At 40.2% G+C, this 21,373-nt stretch overlaps 1 protein-coding gene across 5 annotated transcripts in view; it reads right to left on the bottom strand.

The window, feature by feature from the left end:
* The window catches only part of ARNTL2 (aryl hydrocarbon receptor nuclear translocator like 2), a 32,062-nt gene extending 16,112 nt beyond the window's left edge, over nt 1-15,950 (bottom strand). For 2 of the 5 annotated variants that reach the window (XM_015628955.3, XM_015628954.3), the window contains exons 1-5: nt 15,791-15,950; nt 7,661-7,808; nt 6,399-6,440; nt 3,601-3,639; nt 984-1,141 (exon numbers count right to left, since the gene is read on the bottom strand). In XM_015628955.3, the coding sequence (XP_015484441.1) occupies nt 984-1,141; nt 3,601-3,639; nt 6,399-6,440; nt 7,661-7,808; nt 15,791-15,881 (478 nt within the window). In that variant the 5' untranslated portion in view covers nt 15,882-15,950. Of the gene's footprint in view, nt 1-983; nt 1,142-3,600; nt 3,640-6,398; nt 6,441-7,660; nt 7,809-9,360; nt 9,398-15,790 lie in introns of those variants that run through there. The other 3 variants (XM_015628956.3, XM_033514359.1, XM_033514358.1) reach the window with 3 other exon arrangements.
* Between the last annotated feature and the right edge of the window lie 5,423 nt (nt 15,951-21,373).

A 21,373-nucleotide genomic window follows, 5' to 3' on the forward strand; every position in this document is an offset into this window, starting at 1 on the left:
TTAAACCTTCTGTTTTGAGGTAAATACAACTGTGCTGGGTGAAGTCCAGCTTTCGCATCCTGTTAAAATACAAATGCTTGAGCTGAAGATTTTTTGTTTAAACTACAAGAGCAGTTACTGCCCTGCTGGTTTGTCACTTTATTTCTCCATGCAAAACTCTCAGTCTGCTTGGGCCTTTAGAAAACCCTCAAAACCCTTTACACCTGAGCCATTCCATGATTCTATTACTGTCAGCGTAGCAACATAATTAATCTTCTACACTCTTTTGACCCAAAACTAACTGGGTTCTCATTAGACCTGCTTATTCATAATCAGTGGGTTTTGCAACGCAGAGGGTCCTTGATCTTTGCTTAGAGTTGAACAAATTATTATTCTGAAACAGTGGTGCCCAAATTCCCCAAATATTGTGTGCAACTGAGACTCTGCAACCTGTATTTGGATAGATTTTTGGGGGGTGGGGGGGTGGGTGAATACCAAAACCTAGCAATAGCGAAAGGACAGCAAAGAATATTTCCTGAGTTGATCCCCACACTAAACCATTCCATAAGATCCATGATTAGCTTTGCTCACTGACTGAGGCTATCAGAAGTTTCTGTTTCTTGCTACTCTCTAACATGTGAGGGCTTTTCAGATTTTAATGTAATGAAAATCATTCTGTTGAAGTATGTTGTCTTGCAACTTTCCTTTTGACTCCTGTACTTTCTAAAAAGTATCAAGGAGTGATCCAAGAGCAAGGCATGCCCTGAGCAGACAGAAAATATGGGACACTGAAGGGTGGCTTTTTTTCTGCTATACTAAGCAAAAATTTAGAATTAAGTTCTGACAGCTACAGACATGTACATTTAAATGAGGAGCAGACTTGGAACTAAATACAGTAAGGAAATATAAAATAAAATACTTTTGATTTATTTAAAATCCAGGGAGATACACACTATAGCTCCTACTAGAATAAGGATTTACAGGATGATGTTCCCTAAACTCACCTTTTAAAGACTTCAGGTGCTGCACAGCCATCCGTAGCACTGTGAGTTTGTCTAGCTTTCGGGCCATGGGATTGCACTGTGGTATCATGGCAGACAATTCCTCTATCAAATTATTCATTTTATCTCTTCTTCTTTTTTCTGTTTGACTGTGAGCCTCTCTAAGAAGAAAAATGATTTTTAAAGAGTGATGCAGAACACATGATTTTCCCCAAAATATTCAATTCCATTTTGGGAATGGAACTGTCACCAGTACTACTGCACTGAAACAGTTTTCATATGCTATTTGTATTGGACAATTGAACTGGATTCACTTCAACAAAGATGAAATGATCCAAGTAATGATGTGAAATACTGAGGAGAAGAGATATCTCAAGCAACAGTTTGATTATATTTAGCAGGAACAAGAGGTTATGAAGACTTATAAGAGTTATAAGAGTTAAGGTCTTGTGACCTTCTTGCCATGCAAGTGATGACTTGGACACCTCAGTGTATCCCAGAGAATTCCTGATGTCATTGGGAATCAATGAAAGACATTCCTGCTCCCACCTCTGCCTGTCCTGTGTAAGATGGGATGTTCATTCTGCTGCCTTTTAAAAAAACCCACAGCAATAAACATTACTTTTCCACACACTTCTAAGAGATGGAGTGGAAATGGAAAGAAAAAGCTGAGCCTTGTGTAAATTACCAGAATTATTTCAGAAAGCTTCCCCTTTCCTGAAAGGCTGTCTCAGGTTTCATCTCCTGGTAAGCCTGTCAAGAACTCAGCCACAGAAAGACCTTCTCTTCTCGGTCAGTTTTCATCAGAAAAATCCTTCTAGGGCACATGACTGCACATCACAAGTGCATTTATAGCTCAGGACACCTTTTCTTTACTTCTTTCTAGAGCAGTATGTCAGCTTTTCAGCCCATCCCCTCCCCTCTATCATCATCACATCCTCTAGCAGATCAAGGATAGTTTCACTCACTCTCTTCCTCCTTTCCCAGAAGACAAACCAGCCACTCAATTATAACCCAGATGATTTTTCTTTCTGATTGAGGCCAGACACAGTAGTATAGTTATGCAAAACGAGGAGTAAGTTTTGGTTAATTGATCTCCAAAACTTTCTTGTATGCATACTGCAACAGTATATTCTGCAATAGGAGAAGCTATTAAAGGTAATAAAGTTAAGTACACCTGGCCTGTTGAGAAAGAACAAAGTACACTTTTGAAGATCTACCTGATTATTATTTTAATTTTTTTCTTTTCAATAAATGCCTTCATCACACAACTAATTCTGGGTCATTCTGCCAAGCACTTTTCTCTCTTGACAGCCTTTTTTTAGATTTAATTTTTTGAGTTATGCTCAGATCTATGGGTTCACCCAACTCTTCCTTTATGTCAGGCAGGAACAATCAAGTAGTATCCTGTGTATGCTCCTTGAACTGTGAACCTCAGGAAGATACACATATTCCAGGAAAGGGAACAACCTTCCACATCTCTGAGAGTAAATAAGGAGTTATAAAAAACTGAACAGGTGGGTGCAGAAATTCAGAGGATGACTGGATGATTGAAAAAGCCTTCTGTTGCTTGCCCCAGCCACAAAGGTGAAGGGAGAAAAAGCAGGTTCCATGATAACCTTCAGACAATACTGCAAGGAGATAACTGATAAGCAAACCTCCAGAGATCTTTGTACTGATTCTTTTCCCCTCCAACTAATGCACCAAAAAGTAAGGGAAAAAAGTTAACAGTACCACATAAAAGCCATTAAAGCAATGTACAACAATCTTATAGAGCAATCTGGGATACTCTGTGAAAAAAAGATAATTTTGACGTGAAACTGTAAATATATCTTGGAACATTTTAGTTTCTTTAATTTTGTTTCAATTACAGGAACACTTCATAATTACTAGCTAGCATACTATATAAATAATACTTCTGACAGCACGCTGAGTGGATTATGTATTTCTAGTTTGACATCTCTGCTCACGGGAAAAGTGAGAGACTTATTTTTAAATTGACTTTACAGCACAGCTCTGGTTTTACTACGTGGCTTGTCTGTACTTTAAAATATTTGTTTGGCTGAACTGTGGTCACACAACATTTCAAATCTTGCAAGTGCTCTAGGTGAATTTCAGTTTATATGAGTTCAAAGTTCAATGGTGAAACTTGAATAATTCCCTATATAATAGCTTGTTCTAGAAAAAGAAATCGTTGTTGTGCTTTAGCCAAATCCACTTCCATGTGGAATAAATTCTAAATACCTCCAGAAGCAGACAAAGCTGGAAAAAACAGTTCTCAAATTCATACAGATGAAGGATCAGTTCCTTATACATGACTTGGGTGTACTGCATTTAATTCTCACCTTGAAAACTTCAACCGTATGTTTTTGCTAAACCATCTTGAGATATCCTGCAGTAACTTTTATCAAAATTATTAGCGAATAAAACCCTTAAGGAGGCTTTAAAAATTACTATACATTTAGCAGGGAAAAGGAAAAGCTTTGATAGTTTTTGATAGTTTGATAGTAGCAGGGAAAAATATTGGATAGTTTTAATGAATATTACCCACAAACTCATATTTTACTATTGTGAATCTCAGTATTCACAAACAAAATGTATTGCTATTGAAAATTAGTACCTGAAATCTTTTACTTTAACATGTTCTTCATCTTCACTCCTAGGAAAAAAAAAAAATTCAGGGCTTTACATTACATATTTAATACTAGGCACTTCTTTCCTTCCACAAATTCCAGAAAATGCTACAAATTAACTGTGGCTCTGGCAAAAGCAAACCCACAAAATCTCTAAATCATAACTGACCTAGCAAGTGATGCATAACAGAAAGAGACCAGAGCACAACTGGCAACATTCAAAGTTGTGTGAACATATTAAAGGGAGAGTTCATAATTATGGGGCCTTTTTCATTCTGGACACAACAACATTATTGGAGCATTCAAATAATTTAAGACTAGACTTGATTTTATTTTTTTGTTTCAAATTTTATATGAGAGATTATCTATTTATGTTTTTATTTCTAGTTATCTTATTGTCAAATTATAAAATAAGCTATCCTAGTTTATATTTTAAAAAACCAAAAAACTTAAGCAATGACTGGAAAGTCATAAAGTAATAAAACTGTAAATGAAACACAGTCATAAGTGTCTGCAGCACAATAAACACTCTGCAACAGGAAACTATAAAGGATGATTCAAACAAGGGCAACAAGCCTTTTTTTCCCTATGGCACTGCACTTTTCCCCACTCTTTGGGAAGAATCTATGGCCTTGGTACCATGAGAATCAAGAGGAAAGGCCAAGCAGGCAGCAGCTGTCTCCCATAAGTAAACAGAAGCAGGAGGATCCTTGGAGTTTGAGGAAAGGTGCCAAAAGCTGCTGCTACCTGTAATTGAGCACTGACCTCAGTGAGGATCCAGAAACCAAATTAAAAATGCAGAATCTGGTATTTCACTGGACCCCAGCAATCTTCTAGACAATCTGATAAACCCAGACACAGGAGAAGGTTTGACTCACAATACTCCAAGACTTTCATTCATTGAAATTGGTTCCAATTTAGATGGGTTAGCAATAACTAATATTTTCCTTCAATTTTAAAAGAAACTTACCAGAAATACCTATATACTGTGAATTCCAACTGAATTTACATTCTCTGACCATAACAGAAGAGGTAAGGAGGAGCCAGACCAGCTGCAATGCAGTATGTGCCCTATTATTTAACTTACTTTCTCCCTCAGGAGCTCCACTTAGGGAAAAAATCTAGCAAAAATTTGCTGCTCAAGCAACCCGTCCCAGCCTTCAATGGATTTTTATAGCCTCTGTCCTAACAGCTGTGGTGTTGCTGATATGAATAGCTAAATTAAAACTACCTTGACTACACGAACAGGGGGTGGAATTCCACTTTGTGGCTATCATTAGGGTATATTTAATTGGTACTAGAAAGGACAGAATGGATATTAATCAGAAAAAATAAAGAATAGCAGCTTTTCTCTACTTTCTCCATTGATTTATTAAATATACTTCCCCATTTTTTCTAAAATGGAAGCAAATGTTTTAAAGGCAGAAAAGGAGGTTTTTTAGTCATATTTTCCATCATGAACATCATGGAAAAAATTCACAAAGAAACAACCAATTCAACCCCAAAGAAAGATTTTTACACTACCCTTTAAGCTATGCACCAAAGAATGACTTCCCTGCAGAAAGGGACCTGCAGGTGCTGGATGCAACAGGCCCAGTTTAAGGCAGTCAGAGGGCAAACCACATCCTGGGCTCATCAAACACCAGATGGGCAAAGAGGTGATTATCCTGCTGTCCTCAGAGCCGGTGTGTCCTCACTTGAATATTGTATGCACTTCTGGGCCCCAAAATGTGAGAAAATGTTTGGTGAAGATGGGAAGGTCCCTGAATGAATTCAGAGGAAGGCAACAAAGCTGATGAAAGGGATAGAAGGAATGTCTTGTGGAGAGCGGCCAAGAACTCCTGGTTTGTCTAGTTTGCAGAAAAGGAGGCTGAGGCCACCTCCTTGCTCTCTGCAGCTTCTTGAGGAGGAGAAGAGAGAGGTGCTGAGCTCTTCTCCCAGGTATCCAAGGTTAGGACACAAGGGAATCGTTCAGAGCTGTGCAGGGAAGGTCTAGACTGGACATTAGGAAGCATTTCTGTACCAAGAAGGTAGGGAAACAACTGTAACAGGCTTCCTAGAGAGGTGGTCAATGCCCCAGGCCTGTCAGTATTTAAGAGGCATTTGGACAATGCCCTTTACAACATGCCTTAACCTTTGGTCAGCCCTGAAGTGCTCAGGCAGTTGGGCTGGATGGTCATCATAGGTCCCTTCCAAGTGAAACAGCCTATTCTATAAAAACACTGCATGGCTCCCTACAAACAAGTATTACCCAAGTAAGGTATCAAGATATAGAAAAAGAAAATGCAACAAAGTAATCATGTAACCCTCCTGGCACATCTATTCCACAAAGGGTTTGCTATGCTGCACAGCCACCTTGTAACAGCATTATTTTAACGCAGTTATTACAGTTCTAATTTAAAAAGCACTTTAAAAGGTTAAAACAACCAAACAAAAATGTTTACATTCAGCAGTCCTGGAAGAATATGAGAGTTTTCCTCCACCTCCCTAAGTCTTCTTATTGAACTTGTACTTTTCACTCCTTCCCATTCTAAACTTCAATACTAACAAGTTTGGTAGAGCTGGAAGCAGAGCATCATCATAGAAAGAACTATCAGGAGCCCTTAACATTGGATGGAACTGTCCATCCTGTTCCTTAGCTGGATGTTGATTCCCTTATGCTGTACACACACCTGCCTTGGGATGAAACACTCCTCAAGGAACCCCACAGCTCATCCAGCCAAACAGCAAAGTGTGACAAGTTCAGAGAACTCAAAACAGAAATGGATTCATTCATAAAAAGTACCTTTTCTGAAGATCACCATCAACTTCAACTGCAGAAACATCCCTGCAGAAAGAGGTCAAAGTAAGCAAAATGGAGTTTGAAGCACAATAAGATGACTTGATAGACCCAAAAGGAAAAGTCACAGAAAAATTTCAATGACTCCACTTGATTGGTTCTCTTCAGCAAGATCATTAATCTTAGAACTTAGTTACTACTTCTTATATGCCAGTACTTTTTAAATTAATTTTTCAACTTGGACATTAAATTTTTTTATCCAAACTTCAGGGAAACATTACTGAGGAACCAACACTTTTACTGAACAGATAAAAATCAACAAGTGCTACTGAAAAAGAATGGAGACACTTTTTTTTCCCAGAAACTAACACATTGCTGGAGTTTTCAGTTTTTCACGTGATACACTTGATCATGACCCCCAAGCTGACAATTACATCAAGGCCCACAGTACAGCTACACTCTGTAGATTAATGGAGTACATATGGAAGACACAGTGATTAAAGAAATTGCTTTAATAATCACAAATACATGTAAATCTCCTATTCCCTACCTGTTAAATCATGGATTTTCCACACTAGTTTGGAGATACTTGTAGTGCCTTGTGTCCCTTACTTCTGATTTACACAGATTTGAACAGTTCACTTTTTTAGTTAAATGGCATCTGTTTGGCAGTTACAGAACAGGACAAAACAGTTGACAGTGTCACCTCAGTAGTCAAGTATGACCCACTTAAAAAGACTGAGCACTAGGACTGACAAGAGGATAGTCCCCATTTTTAGGTCACAGATCTGTCTCCACATCTAAGGAAATGGCTGCTCTGGTCACTGAAGCAGCAGTTCTAGATCAAAAAACTTAACCAGTCATCTTGTTTCATGCTTGAAGGTAAAATTCTAGTATGTTCCTGGGAGACTTCAAGCAACTTAAGAATTTGCCTTTACTAGTAGGCAAAGACTAAGAAAAAAAAACTTAAATTAGGATTGAAATTTCAGTATTAGAAATTTCATTATCTAGACACTTCAGGCCAGGAAAAGGCATTACAGGATCCTACATATATCACTTAGACATAAAGATTATTTTTTCTATTTTTAATAATTTGAGACTGTCAAAGAATACATTTGGAAGACATTGTAAATATAATGGTAGTAAACAAAGGAAAGAGAATTAGAAAGGTGGAAGGAAAAGAGAAAGGAAAGACAATGACCACATTGCATAAATATCAGATAAATGCCTCAGGTATAGGTTGACACAGAGAGATTTGATTCACTTACTGGTTATCAGAATCACTTCCCTTGCGTTTCCTTGGAATGTCAGGCACAGCAGCATTGAAAGACGTGGTGGTGGCAGGTTTAGTGACTGGATTCATGAGGCTGGGCACTCCACAGGGAATGCAGGGGCTCCCATCCACGGAGAATTTATCTGTCAGTGAGAATAAAGGCTCAGTGTCCAGCAAGAGCTTCATCACTGTGCATCCATTCTCATCCTCATTGTGACAAAAAGTTGTCTGTAGCTTCTGTGTCTCTGACACAAAAACCAAGGCTGCACTACTTGCAAGTTGCAAAGCCAAGTCCAGCAAAGAGTGCACCACCCTCCCACAGTGCTGCAATGATCTCACCAAGCCAATCAACACACCAAGGCAATATAAACCAGCTCTCCTCTCACACAACCTTTGCACTTAAACCCCCCAGCACCTCAGACATCCTGCTGCAAAAATCACCAGCTGTGCCATTTGTCAGCAGATCAAAACACTGTGGCTCAAATGAAATAAACATTAAAAATATATTGTGAACTATGAATTTTAATCAAGTGGGATATCCAAAAAATGGAAGTTTGCTATCATCATATTCCTGACATAAAGTCCACAATTACAAAGAACATCTGTCATAGAAGTTGGAAGAGTCTCAAAAACTTGTCAAGTTCCCTTCACAATGCTCCTCTTAAGGAAAACTGTTGTTTCTGGGAAGGACAGAAGAGAAGTCACAAGCCAAAGGAATCCTAGCAACCTACTGGGAAAGAAGAACAGTCTCAAGGAACATAAGCACTATTACACTGTTTTTCTGCCTCAACACAGCTATCACAAAGAATCACCCAGCTGATGTTTAGGCAAAGAGCCAGAATTAACTCTGCTTCAGCAAATGCAGGAACTCCTTTAGGCTTCATGTGCCAGTGGGGACAGATGAGATATTAAGAGAAGTCATTTAAGGGACCAAAAACGAAGAAAAATACTTTGAAAATCCCGCAAGAAGAAAAACTGGATGCTTTCCTGTGAGCTTTCTCTCTTTTTTTTAGCATCTGTGCTGTTTGCAAAAATGTAGAAATGTGTAAAACAAGGATACCAATGGTATTTTTTTCCCCCTTAAATGTAAATAGATCTCACAACAGAAAAATTACCTTCTAGGTTTTCATTTGGTGTTGGAATACACCTCTAGAGAGTTAAATGAAAATAGGCTAATACTCCAACAACAGCTTGCCTGGTCTTCCACTAATCCTCCCTCTATCAAATCAGACAACACAAAGTCAGCCCCTGCTTTATTTTAGAAAGCTCTTTAACTCATTAAGTCACACAGGAAGTTTCAAAAAAAGAGGTGGAAACAAAGAATCAGCAAATACTTGACAAGTAAGTGACAACCCTTGGACATCTGCAACAGAAAAAATATCTAGTTATTTCAAATACACATCACAATTAGGGATGTTAAAAATATATTAAAAGAAACTACACAATAAATACTGTAAGTATTTATATAGGACAGTGGCAGATGTCTGAAATATTTTTATGATGAGTCTCCCTAAATTTGTTTTATATTTGTTATTAACACTATTCCAAAACAAACAAAAAATGCTGATGGATCCAAAGGAACTGTTTATTTAAAAGGAGCAGTTTTAATTTATCCAGGTGACAGCATCCTATAATTCCTGATTAAGCTATTGAAGTATAATCAGTCTTGATGAATATTCATAAAAGAGTACTTACTAAACAGCAACCTACATGCTTTCAAGACCAGAATGCCTTCAGCCCAACTGATCCTTTCGTCCTGGAACAAAGCAGGACAGCACAGACCCACTGACCTAAATACTGCTCTGCACACAGATGGCCAGCCTGCTTTCCAAACACTTCCCTTTAAAGGAACAAAATCCAAGGCCTCTTTTACAGGTCTTCCAATTTATCTTCAATATTATTAAACAGCTATGTTTTTCCCCCTCACACACAAGAAACAAATTCTGGATACTGCACTTATCTATTCTTCCTTTACTAACAACACCCATTTTCGTTATTCTTAACTGAGAAAACAAAATATGCTTGGATTACCGGTAACAGGGACCTATTAAGAACTTCTACACTGCAATTATTAGGTGATAAATGAAATACTTAGCACTATCCCTGGGACAAACTAAATGCCAGTCCGATGGGTGCCTGATCTTGGACAAGAAAATAAGGTTAAGAATCTGTACTGATCCCTGACATGCTCAGCCTGAAGCTTATAATCTTTATATATATATTTTCTTAAAAAACCCACGAACCAAACCCAAACCCCCATCAACAATGGAAAAGAAAACAAATAGAGAAATAAATTTAAAGCTTCAGAATAATCAAGCATGATAGAACAGTGATTATGTGGAGTTTAACAGAAGAGAAAACATCTTTTTAATACCTATCACTCACTGAGCAAGAAGTGGGCAGAAACAGCTCCTAAAGCCAAGGCAGCTTCGAGAGCTTCAGGAAAGGCGATGGAAAATAATCTCTGAGGGCTCCATAACAGCCATCATTATGATACTGGGTGATTCCAGGGTGCTCACTCTCTCCCTGGAGAGTGTCCCAGTCTTGTGTAGGCAGTGATGGAAGACTGCTTTCCCTCTCTGGCTACACCACTTCGGGAGACCTGGCAGAAGGATTTAACAGGTACAAATAATGTACCCCAATAACCAGGGTGGGCTTCTATGATTGGAAAAAGTTATATTTTTAACTGTCCTTTGAGCATCTGGCTGAATTTCCTATACTTGCATTTTCTGTGACTATTTTCATACCACTGACATCAAAACAAACACCTCTAAACATACATGAAGCAAAATGAAATAATGCCCAATTTCATAGCACACTTGCTTCATGAAAAATAATATCCAGAAAGACACATCTTCATTACAAATTGATGTTTCTATAAAACCGAAATCATTAGTAAATTCTAAAACTACTAGAAACAGTTTAAGTCAAACTGTTTTGCTTGTTTTACCACACTAAAGGCTTAACTTACTTAAACTAGTCTGGTTTGCAAGCCAAATAAAATTCCAGCTGAGAAATGACATTTTTATTACTGTTCATTCCATTGCTAATGCCCTGGAATACAGATAACCAGATTTTAATGGCAAGTGAACAGTTCCTCAAATACATTTCTATAATAATCTATGTCTGTCTCTCAGCATTAAGCCTATATGCTTATCTATATTAAAAATCAAAATTATTTTAAAAGCATATTATGCACACTGGGACATATGAAAATAATGAGAATAATACAGGAACTCTTCCACAGGAATCATTCCCTCTGTGAATAAGCAAAGACCACCCAAAGAGCACAAATACATATGGAAAATAGCTCTTTCCCAGTGTGTATCAGAAATGAAAAAAACTGCTAGTCCAACACTTATTTTAGTGTATTTCATAATCGGGCAAACAAAATATTGAAGGGATTGTTATCAATATATATTTCTCATAACAAGAGCATCTCCTATTCTTGTGTTTTTCTGCATGGAAAAGAAACAATAATTAGAGCCTCCAAGGGGCTGGCAAAGAAGGGAACAACTGCAAAGGAGCTGCAGGAAACAGCTGTTTTGGGGGGAGATATAAAGACAAACAAAAGCAGCCATATTCCTGTGTCAGCAAAGTTTCCGTGTCAATCCCATGCAATGCATCGAGAAACAAGGCTTGGGGAGACTTCACATTTTTCTAATTACTGACAATAGTATTTTCTAATCCCATGCCACATTCCTGAGCTGTTTTCTCCACCAACAGTTTTAAGGTTTTCAATTCTTAAGCAAACACGAGCTTTTAGAAAAGGTTTATAGCCAAACTCCACCAGCCATAAAAAGAGAGATTCATCGGAACCAATAATGATGTCCACATCTGAAGTAGCCATTCTGGTCCCTCTTGGAGGGAGGAAGACATTTCTAGGGTGATTCATCTCTCCCCAGAATAGATTCCTACATTTGGCTAGATGAAATAAAACAGTTCTAGGGTGATTCATCTCAATCTAAAATAGATTCCTACAGTTGGCTAGATGAGATACAGCCCAAGAGTGCCTATCCCTAGTCAGTAATTACACAGGGACCAAAGAAACTGCCTCAGACTTGGACATCTAAAGATAAGTGAGATGAAACCCACCCCAAGTACAGAAATATCACACAATTCTTAAAACATAACAGCCACAGACAGCACCTGTTTGTATCACATGCAACAAGTTCAAGCCCAAGACACGCTTTCCAAATTATTGGCCTAATTATGCACTACCTCAAGACCACTCACCCCCAGCAAGGTTAGCTTTTCTCTCTAAGTGCACAGGATACATATTAGCAATCCAAAAATCATCAGGAAGATAAAAGTCATGTAGTATTAATTAACTAATTAATTAAAAAGGCTGTCAGTCAGCTCTCATTTAGCCAGTTTAAAAAAGAACATCCAAATTCAGCTACCAAGATATTACAGCAAAATAGACTTGAAATAAAATGTCATTGGAGAAGTACATTTATAAAGCTTATGGTGACACTTTCCATAGTCTGGGAATAAGTGAGACTTGGAGAAATGTGGCAGCTCTGCAGCTAACTAAATTAATAATATGTTAACACTGGCACAACCTTTCCAAAAATAAGGGACTTTTAATCCAGCTTCCTATTTTGAAATACTTTCAAAGAAAAGGAGAAGAAAGAGGCTGCTTTGAATTCAGATTTCTAAGATCACAGATACCACAGACTTCTAAAAATGTGTGTTTTCCAAAGGTATGTACCTGGTATGCACAAACCCCTTCAGCTAGGAATTTGAGCTTTGCCAAATTTGAAGACCTCCAGATTCTGGTAGAAGCGAGCATGAAGTGGTACCTGAGGGCTGTGCAGCCCAGCCAGAGCAGTTCCTTTTAGATTGTAAAGTTCTGTCATAATCAGCATGTTGTTTTTTGGGGGGGGGTTGTTTGGTTGGGGTGGGGGTTGTTTGGTTGGGGGTTTTTTTGTGGGTTTTTTTTTGTATTTTGTTTTTGTTTTTAGGATGTGAGATGGAGCAGCTCTGCTGGGAGGAAAGGCTGAGAGAACAACTGAGATTGTTCAGCCTGGAGAAGAGAAGGCTTTGGGGTGACCTCACTGTGGCCTTGCAGTGCCTGAAGGGAACCCACAGGAAAGATGGAGAGAGACTCTTGACAAGGGCCTGGAGTGACAGGACAAGGGGCAATGGCTTCACACTGACAGTGGAAAATAACTCCATGCCATATAAATTGTTTTATTTTACTGTGGCGTTACTTTTCTAAAACTTTAGTTTATTTTAATGAATTCTTGCTGCAGATATTCATTAGAGAGTGTGAAAGCAACACACACAGCCTACACACAAGTAGTGCATGAGAAAGAAAGTTACAGGTGCTGTGATATCAGTTTAAGGTCCTGCACATCTGAACACCTATAAAACAAAGAACCATATTTTCTACACATAGCTGAGAGTTGTACCAAATATTTATCTGAATTTATTTAGTTTAAACCTTTAAAATAAGCAATGGAAAAGCATATTCAAACTACTTACAGCAAGTCTGGCAACAAGATCATCACCTACAGTACCTCTTATTGAAAACTGGGACAACAATCTTTGGAATGAAATTCTGTAAGTAGTAGAAATGTATGGACTAAAGCAGATTATTCTTTCACTAATTTTTATAAGTATGTGTAATGCAGGAGCAAGATACAGAGAATTCAGTAATGAAAGCATCTTGTGAACAACAGCATCCAGAGAATAAACTCTTCTATGTTAAGAACACTGGATTTGGTTTTAATCTCACAAAATGAAAAAAGGAAAAATTAAAACACTCTGAATTATGGACATTTAAATCAAATAATAACACAGGCAAGTGATTACTCTCTGCTTCTATTTTTACTTATTTTCATCACCTGGAAGACAAGCAGTCAAGAATCACAACTTACCAGTTAAATACACATTTGCTTAATAGATTTCAAACACCAAATATTTGGCCAAAGCTCTTAGTGTATTAAAAAGTAAAATAAGGCAGGAACCAGTTAATGAAAAGATCTTCCCCAAGGCCTGGAAAGGGTACCCTGCTTTCCTAGGCACTTCCATGTTCACACCAGGTAGAAAGCACTGATAGGAATCGGGAGTCTCATATATCATAGCTCATTTCTGAAAAAAAAACAAACAAAAACCCAAACAAACAAAAAACAAACCACAAATCCTCTCCAATTATATATTCCTGGAGGAATGGTGGACAGTTTTTTTCTTGTAAGTTCTGGAATCATATGATTGCAAAATGCTGACTCCTATCAAGTCAGCTGCAGAACTTCCAATGTTTTAGCTGACCATGCATTCCAAACAGGGAATTTTCAAAAGTTCCCAATGATTTGCTTCCAAAATCACCCACCAAATTATTTCTTCTTACAATGAATTTGATTCTTGGATGTGAACTGTCCAGTTTAGAGTCAGTTTTTCATAATATGCAAATGTATCAACAATAAGGTGCACACTCAAGTTTAAAAAAAACCAAAAAAAAAACCCCAAAACATTAGGGAGGTAAGTTTAATGTGACCCTATCCCACTAACAATTAAGATACTTTTGTCTTAAAAACAAAGAAATACAAAACTTGTTTCTTTAAAATCCACTAAAAGAACAGGTATAAACACAGGCAGCAGAAGAAAGCAGGATGGGGGTTTAACTCACAATAAAACATAAAACCTATGGTTCATTGATTTCCCAAATGTACTTGTAAATGGAAATGCCTGTGTGTTTGGAGGTTTCTTCATTTTGATGATCTTCTCTCCTTTCAGTATATGCATGATACAGAAACAATAAATTTTAAGTTTTAAGCAGAGTTTATCAGACTGCAAAAACACTACTAAAAAAAAAATCACAAACAATACTTTGTTTTCAAACACTACGTTATTTGCCACAAAATTTTACAAGTGTTTAAACAATCAAGCAGCACAGACAGAAACATGTCAAAGATTTGAGACAACCAGGATCCCTACATACATTAAAATACATATAACCCAAGAGACATTCAGAAAACAACTACTAAACCTAGAAGAATTGGTGCTAACTACACAGAACTGCAGTGATGGCTCAGGAGGGTTGGGTCATTTCTGTTTCCCCACAGCCCGTGCAAAACACTCCCTTCTCCTCAGAGAGGGGAAGCACCCTACTCATTTCCAAACAGGAACACAAGCAGCTGGTGGTTTACAACCAGCCCTGATTTATTACCAAAAACTTATGATTAAAAACAAGGAAAGATCAAACCTTGGTCGCCATACAAGCGTGGGCAGGCACACGCAAGTACACACACATATACACACAGAGAAAAGCCAGAATCACTATACCTTGAATACTAAATTATGTTTACCTAAAAAAAAAAAATAAAATTCTACTAGAGTTTTAGGAAGGCAAGGCTACGTGTGTACCAGAAACAGTGAACTACAACTATAACAGCATTAACAGCTAAGTTTAAAAAACAAAGAAACAGAGCTTTTTAGTGCACATAGCATCAGTACGATGACACATCTGTCACAGCAGTACAGCACACAGGGGATGCCAAGAGGACGGTGCCAGGCTCTTTTCACTGCTACCCAGTGACAGGACAAGGAGCAATGGACAAACTAAACGCGAGAAGTTCCACCTCAGTGAGAGGAAGAACTTCTGTACACTGAGGGTGGCAGAGCCCTGGAACAGCTGCCCAGGGAGGGCCTGGAGTCTCCCTCTCTGGGGCCATTCCAAACCCACCTGGACTCGCTCCTGCTCCAGGTGACCCCGCCTTGGCACGGGGGGGGGTGGGACTGGACCATCTCCAGAGGTCCCTTCCAGCCCCATTCCGTGATCCTGAGTTTCCGTGTGGGCGCTCCAGGCACCTCCACTGAACTCCACTGAGCGGGAGCAGCGAGCGAGTAGCGCCCAGCGGGAATTAGACATAAACCTGAGCGGCCCCGGAGCGGCCCCGGGCTCAGGACCAGCCCCGAGAGCCCTCACGGAAAGACGGCAGTGTCCCAGGGGCACCAGCCCCACAACAACACCCGCCCGTGCCACATCACCGAGGCGGGCGGACAGACAGACAGGGACAGACAGACACAGACAGGCAGACACACCCCACGCACGGCACCCGCCATCGCCCCCCACGCACAGAGCAACGCGCGAGAGGGGAGAGGGAGACGGGGCACCCACCGCCCGCTCCTGGGGCGGACCCGCTCCCACCTTCCGCCGCCCGCCGCTCCTCCTCGGCGCCCTCGGCGCTTCCCGCTCCTGCTTCGGCCATGGCGGGCGGCCCCGTGCCCCGCTCCACAGCGCCCCCGGCACCGCCGGCATGCAGGGGGTGAGCTGAGGTGAGCAGAGGAGGAGCCGCCGGCGCCGGGGAGGGAGCTCGGGCTGCACCCCCTCAGCGCCCCCGCCCCAGCGTGTTCCCGCCCCGCCTCTCGCGAGATGTGCGGCCATGGCGGCGCCGCCCGAGCCCCTCACGGAACCCCTCACGGAGTCCCTCCCTCCAGAGCGGGCTCGGTCCCCGGCGTGCCCGCCCGACAGCTTCGATTATAAGTGTAGCCAACGCCAAGTACTCGAGACACACCGATGGCTTATTTCAGAGCTGCCCAAGCTTGGGTGCTCTGTGGTAGTACCGCAAATCAAAGCACTACCAGCGGACTTTTCATGCCATTATTTATACACGGAAATTCAGAATAAGTTTCCAAGCACAGCACCTCTTTTAGGATTGTTTAGGATTTTCCATTTAAGTTTCCCATGCAGGTGACTTCTACACATGTCTTCACCTAGGCAGGGTCTTTTTGACACATAGACCTGGAGTATTTTGCCAAGTTAGCAATGTATATACATACATCTGATATGTATCTCTATCTGTTTGATACATCATACAAGACTGATTTGCTACATCCTTAAAATATGTTAGCTCCAGGATGTCCTTGAGTAAGGGATGCTGGCAGCTGCCCCTTCCAATGGTTAGATCTCCATTCTTGCTGGTTACGCTTGGAAATGTACAAGGATCTTACATGAAAGAGTGTCCTGACAATCTTAATCTTGACATATTCCCCATTCGTCAGCACTTGGGCCAGTGCCCTGCCCACATCCCCAGGCTGGGCAGGGCTGGTGTTCCTTTCTCTGGGTGCTGTACAGAGGATGCTTCATCTGAGGGATCATCAGGATCTTGGAGCAATTTTGGTTGGCAAAGGCCTCTCTGAGTAGTCAAAGAGCAGTCACATCCATCAGTGCAAAGTAGCATAATGTAGGGATACCTTTCACAAGTGTATCAAATTGTGTTAGCAGACTTGTAGCTGGGTTTTGGCAGTACCAGGAATGTGAGTGAACCTGCCCGTCATGGTGCTCTGGTTCACACACTGGAGTGTTGATGTGAGTGAGGTGTGTTCCTTTTGTACAAAGACTTCAAGGTGCACCTGTAAAAGACTGGTGTGTTCCAATTCCATTTCCCACTAGAGCCAGTCAGAAATGAAACCTCTGCAATGCATATGAACCTCAGTAGTGCCTCTTCCACATGACAGAGCCTCTCTCGCTGTCCAGCCCTGCGCTGGCACAGCCTGTGCCCATTCAGTTCCACTTGCTGTGACAGAAGAGGCTTTTGTTCAAGCACACAAATCCTGACATGAGCCATCCCCATGAGCTGCACAGCTGCTGCTTCTCTCTGTTGGGGAAACACAATATAAGAAAAAGCTAAAGCTCTCAGAGAATGTCCAAAGTAGGGTTATGGAGATGATGGTGAAGGGCCTGGAGGTGAAGCCACACAAGGAGCAGCTGAGGGCACTTGGTCTGCTCATCTGGGGAAGAGCAGACTGAGGTCAGAGCTCACAGCAGTTCTGCAGCTTCCTCACGAGGGGAAGAGGAGGGACAGGCCCTGATCTGTGCTCTGTGTGACCAGGGACAGGAACTGAGGGAATGGTTTGAGCTGTGTCAGGGGAGGGTTAGGGTGGGTATCACAAAAGGTTCTTCCCCCAGAGGGTGCTTGGGCACTGAACAGGCTCCCCAGGGAATGGTGACAGCCCCAAGGCTGCCAGAGCTCTGGGAGTGTTTGGACAATGCTCCTAGTCTGTGCAGGGCCAAGAGATGGACTTCAGTGATCCTTCCAACTCAGAATACCCCATGATTCTATAAACTTGGGTACGAGGGAACCTAAAGTACAGCTGGTACTGCTCACCAGTGAGGTCAGAGCTACAGGGTTCGTGACATGTGTGGAGAAAGCTCCTTCTGCAAGTGTTCTCCCACTGTTCTGGGGGCTTTCCCCTGTCTGTTATTAGTAATGGGGATGTGGAGCTGCCAAGAGTAGATGTAATATTTTGCGGAGAATATTATGTTCTTTCATAATCAGTTCTAGTAGTCAGTATCTAAGTTGTTAAAATTTATGTCTTTAGAGCTGCAGACAAGAAATCAGTTTTTTCAGATCTGGAAGAAGAACTCCCAACTATAATGCTGAGGATAGTTTCTCAGATGAAATCCTGAACTCCATTTGTGACCTCTTTAATAATTGGAAGCTCCCAACACATTTCCCATCTGATGTGGAAGCTCCTTGTCTGTGTGGGAGTGGGCAGCTCAGCATCTTGCCAGTGGCAGAGCGCAAGGATTAGAGCACGTGGAAGGAGTGGGTGCATGGCTTTGACAGAATATTCCAGAGAATAGGCCAGGGAATCATGGTTTCCAGCTGGAGATGTTGTTGAAGAAATCCCATGGTGCTTCTATGACAGTCTCAATGTACACTTATTCAAAAGGTACTTTGTTTCCCTTGGAAATCTGACTTTTCATTTTAAAGCTTTATGTTCTATGTAATCCCACTGTTACTACTGCAATTATATATATATATATATATAAATATATATATATATATATATAAATAAAATATGTATGATGTATGTATATCTCCATCATGCTGGGTTCAGTTGGTCTTGCAGAGTTTGCATTGAACAGAAGGAACTAAAAACCCTTTCTGCCCTAAATGAAACAAAAAACAAAAGGGAGAGCTAAAAACCAGGAGTTAAGATGCTCTTGCTGTCTTTGAGAAAACCATTAGCACTTATTTTATTCATATACCACAACTGATACTGAGAACATTTTCTAAGGATTTATTCCCAGGAAGCGTAAACATCATCTTTTGTTCTGCTAAAATACTGTCTTGCCCCACTTTTGAAGCTGGGAGCTCCTTCCTCCAGGTTTGCATCATCAGTGGACACCCAAATGTTAAGGGGATTTCAGAAGTGAGTCAGACACACTGACTGAAAATGTTTCAGGGACTCAGGAACCAAAGAAAGCTGAAGATGGTTGTTGTTATAAAGCTCAAACATTTAAATAGTTCCCCGAAACTATATTAACAAGCTTAATAGATAAACAGCTATTAAATACAATCTCTCTTCACATCAGAACATTAATGAGGATATTAAATTTATTTTTTTTAACTGACTCACTAGAAACAGAACTACTGTACCTTATTCACATTTTATTTCATATTTTTTAGTGCAGTTGCAATTCACTGCAGATGTTTTTGGCATCAAGTCAGAAAATCAGATCAGTCTCTTGGCAGTGTTTCTGCCTGTCATGTTCCTTGTCCATGGTCAGTGTCATGTCACCCAGCTCTTGGATAACTCCTACAAACAGAAAGCGCTGCCAAATCATTAACAGAGATTTGAGACATCATTTTTATACTCATTTCTTATTCAAAGGTGATGATGGGGCTCTTTGCTGGACCTTTAATACGTGACAGTAACTGGTGTTTATAGCACAGTTATCTGCCAGTCTTGGCAGAGCAGGATCCCAGTTTATGTAAAGCATTGATTTTGAGTAGGCCACACTTGATATTTTTGCCCCATTTTAAGGTGAGCACTTTCTCTTGAGTAGCTTTCAGCAATAAAATAGGGTACAGGACTCTTTATGTAAGCCACAGATAGCCTCTTTTCTCCAAACAGCTTATACAACAACGTGCTAAAGGGGTAAAAATAACAATCAAACCTTGGGGCTGTTAAATAATAGCCTGAGACTGAGCAGTTAAAGTGTCTTTATTATTCCTCCTTTTTTTCTTCCAAAGCATGGCATGTCTTAGCTGTTTCCCAGGACGTGGGAGATGCTGTCCTGAAGATATGGATTTCTTTGTCTATTTTCTGGGGCCAAACTGGCCCCACACACACCTCACTGACGAGATCTGGGAGAGGGAACACTAGAAGTCATTCTCCATTATTAGGGTGCCTTGTGTTACTTCTCACAAAATCATCCTTAGGTGACTGCTCAGGGTGAGCCAGAGAACTTTTTTCTGCTGAAACTTAATAGCAGGAAACTGAAGTGACTCAGCTTTGTAAGTACAAACAGATTTTTTCATAACCTTCTCTCCCAGAACACAAATGTTTATGGTTTCCCCTCAGACTGTGGTCTCACATGGCTGAAACTACAGAATCAAGTGTGGTTTTGTGGAGGACATGCGATAAAGTTAGCTAGTTACAAGAATTTTTATTTTTTTTTTTAAAATATATTTCAGTCTGTTATTTGTATTTTATTCTGCTTGAAGGTCACTGGATTACTTTTAAGATTGCTTACCACAAGCAATTTACTGGCTTTGCTACAAGTTCTGTGTCTATGTATGGGTAAAATCTGCTGTCACTTTAAAGCAAAAGTTCTTCTCCAAATAAGAGTGTCTTTTGCTTCAAAAATTATATAAATAGCATAATCATACTGTCATTGGCCAGTAGTAAAAATAAACTCTTTAAAACTATTTTTGCTCAATAATTACTATGGAAGCCCCTTAAAGAAGCAAAAACAGCACACAGAAAAAAAACAAAAAAACAAACCAAAACAGGCCTCACTAGCAATGAACTGTGCTGTGTTGGCACAATAGCAGGAGCATGGATTATATTCTGCAGTATCCAGCTGGATTGTGACAGGGATATACTCTGGCCTTGGACATCTGGGAATCATGGACAAATTCCTTGCAGGATGAAACAAGCTTAACTTGAGAAGAGCATCTGAATCTTACTTGCTACCCCTCTCTAATCTCAGTATTGGAGCCAGCAGGATGGCAATTTAGTGTGTGATTTTCTATCAAAATTAAAGGCAATCAAAAGGATTAACGCTTTCCAAAGTGCCTGCTTCATTTTGGAGTCCAGGCTGGTGAGGTTTTTGCCCACAAAATAATTCACTTGCTTGTAAGTCTCTTAACCCAGTCTTTCGAGTTGATGGTGCTACTTCTGTTTTAAAAACAAAATAATCTTCAGTTTTGAAATAACCTTTTTGTTCCTGGCAGAAACTGGTAGTTTCTGAGTGCCTAATGAGAGCCTCAAAGTGGCATTTAAATCAATTGTACATTTTGCAGAGTTTCCTTGAGGCATTAGTTTGATTGTGGTTATTAAAAGCCAGGTAATACTGTCCTGTTTAACAGCAGCAGTGCCATGCAAGTTTCTCACCAGTGTTTGAAGCCAAAAGGCCTCCTCTCCACATGCTGCTTTTCAACCAGCTGAGTTGTACACATAGTGAAATCTTATTGTCTCATTTGTAAGGAACACCAAAGCATGGCATCAGCAACCAGTTTGCTTTGAAGACCATCTTTGTTCTGGTTTCTTTGGGCTTTAGATAGGGATCTTTTGCTGACGTCAATGGGAGCTGGAGACCTCAAAGAAAGCCTGCTGGACTGAAGATCTAGGTGTGTGTCTAGATTGCCAGTGATTTCACCCTGTCCTGATCAAAACAGTCTCTGCAGTTCTTATCAGATCATTCTCTAGTATTAAATAGACATAGTGAAGTCAGAAGTAGAACTGG

This window comes from Parus major, chromosome 1A (genome assembly GCF_001522545.3).
Source record: "Parus major isolate Abel chromosome 1A, Parus_major1.1, whole genome shotgun sequence".
NCBI lineage: Eukaryota > Metazoa > Chordata > Aves > Passeriformes > Paridae > Parus > Parus major.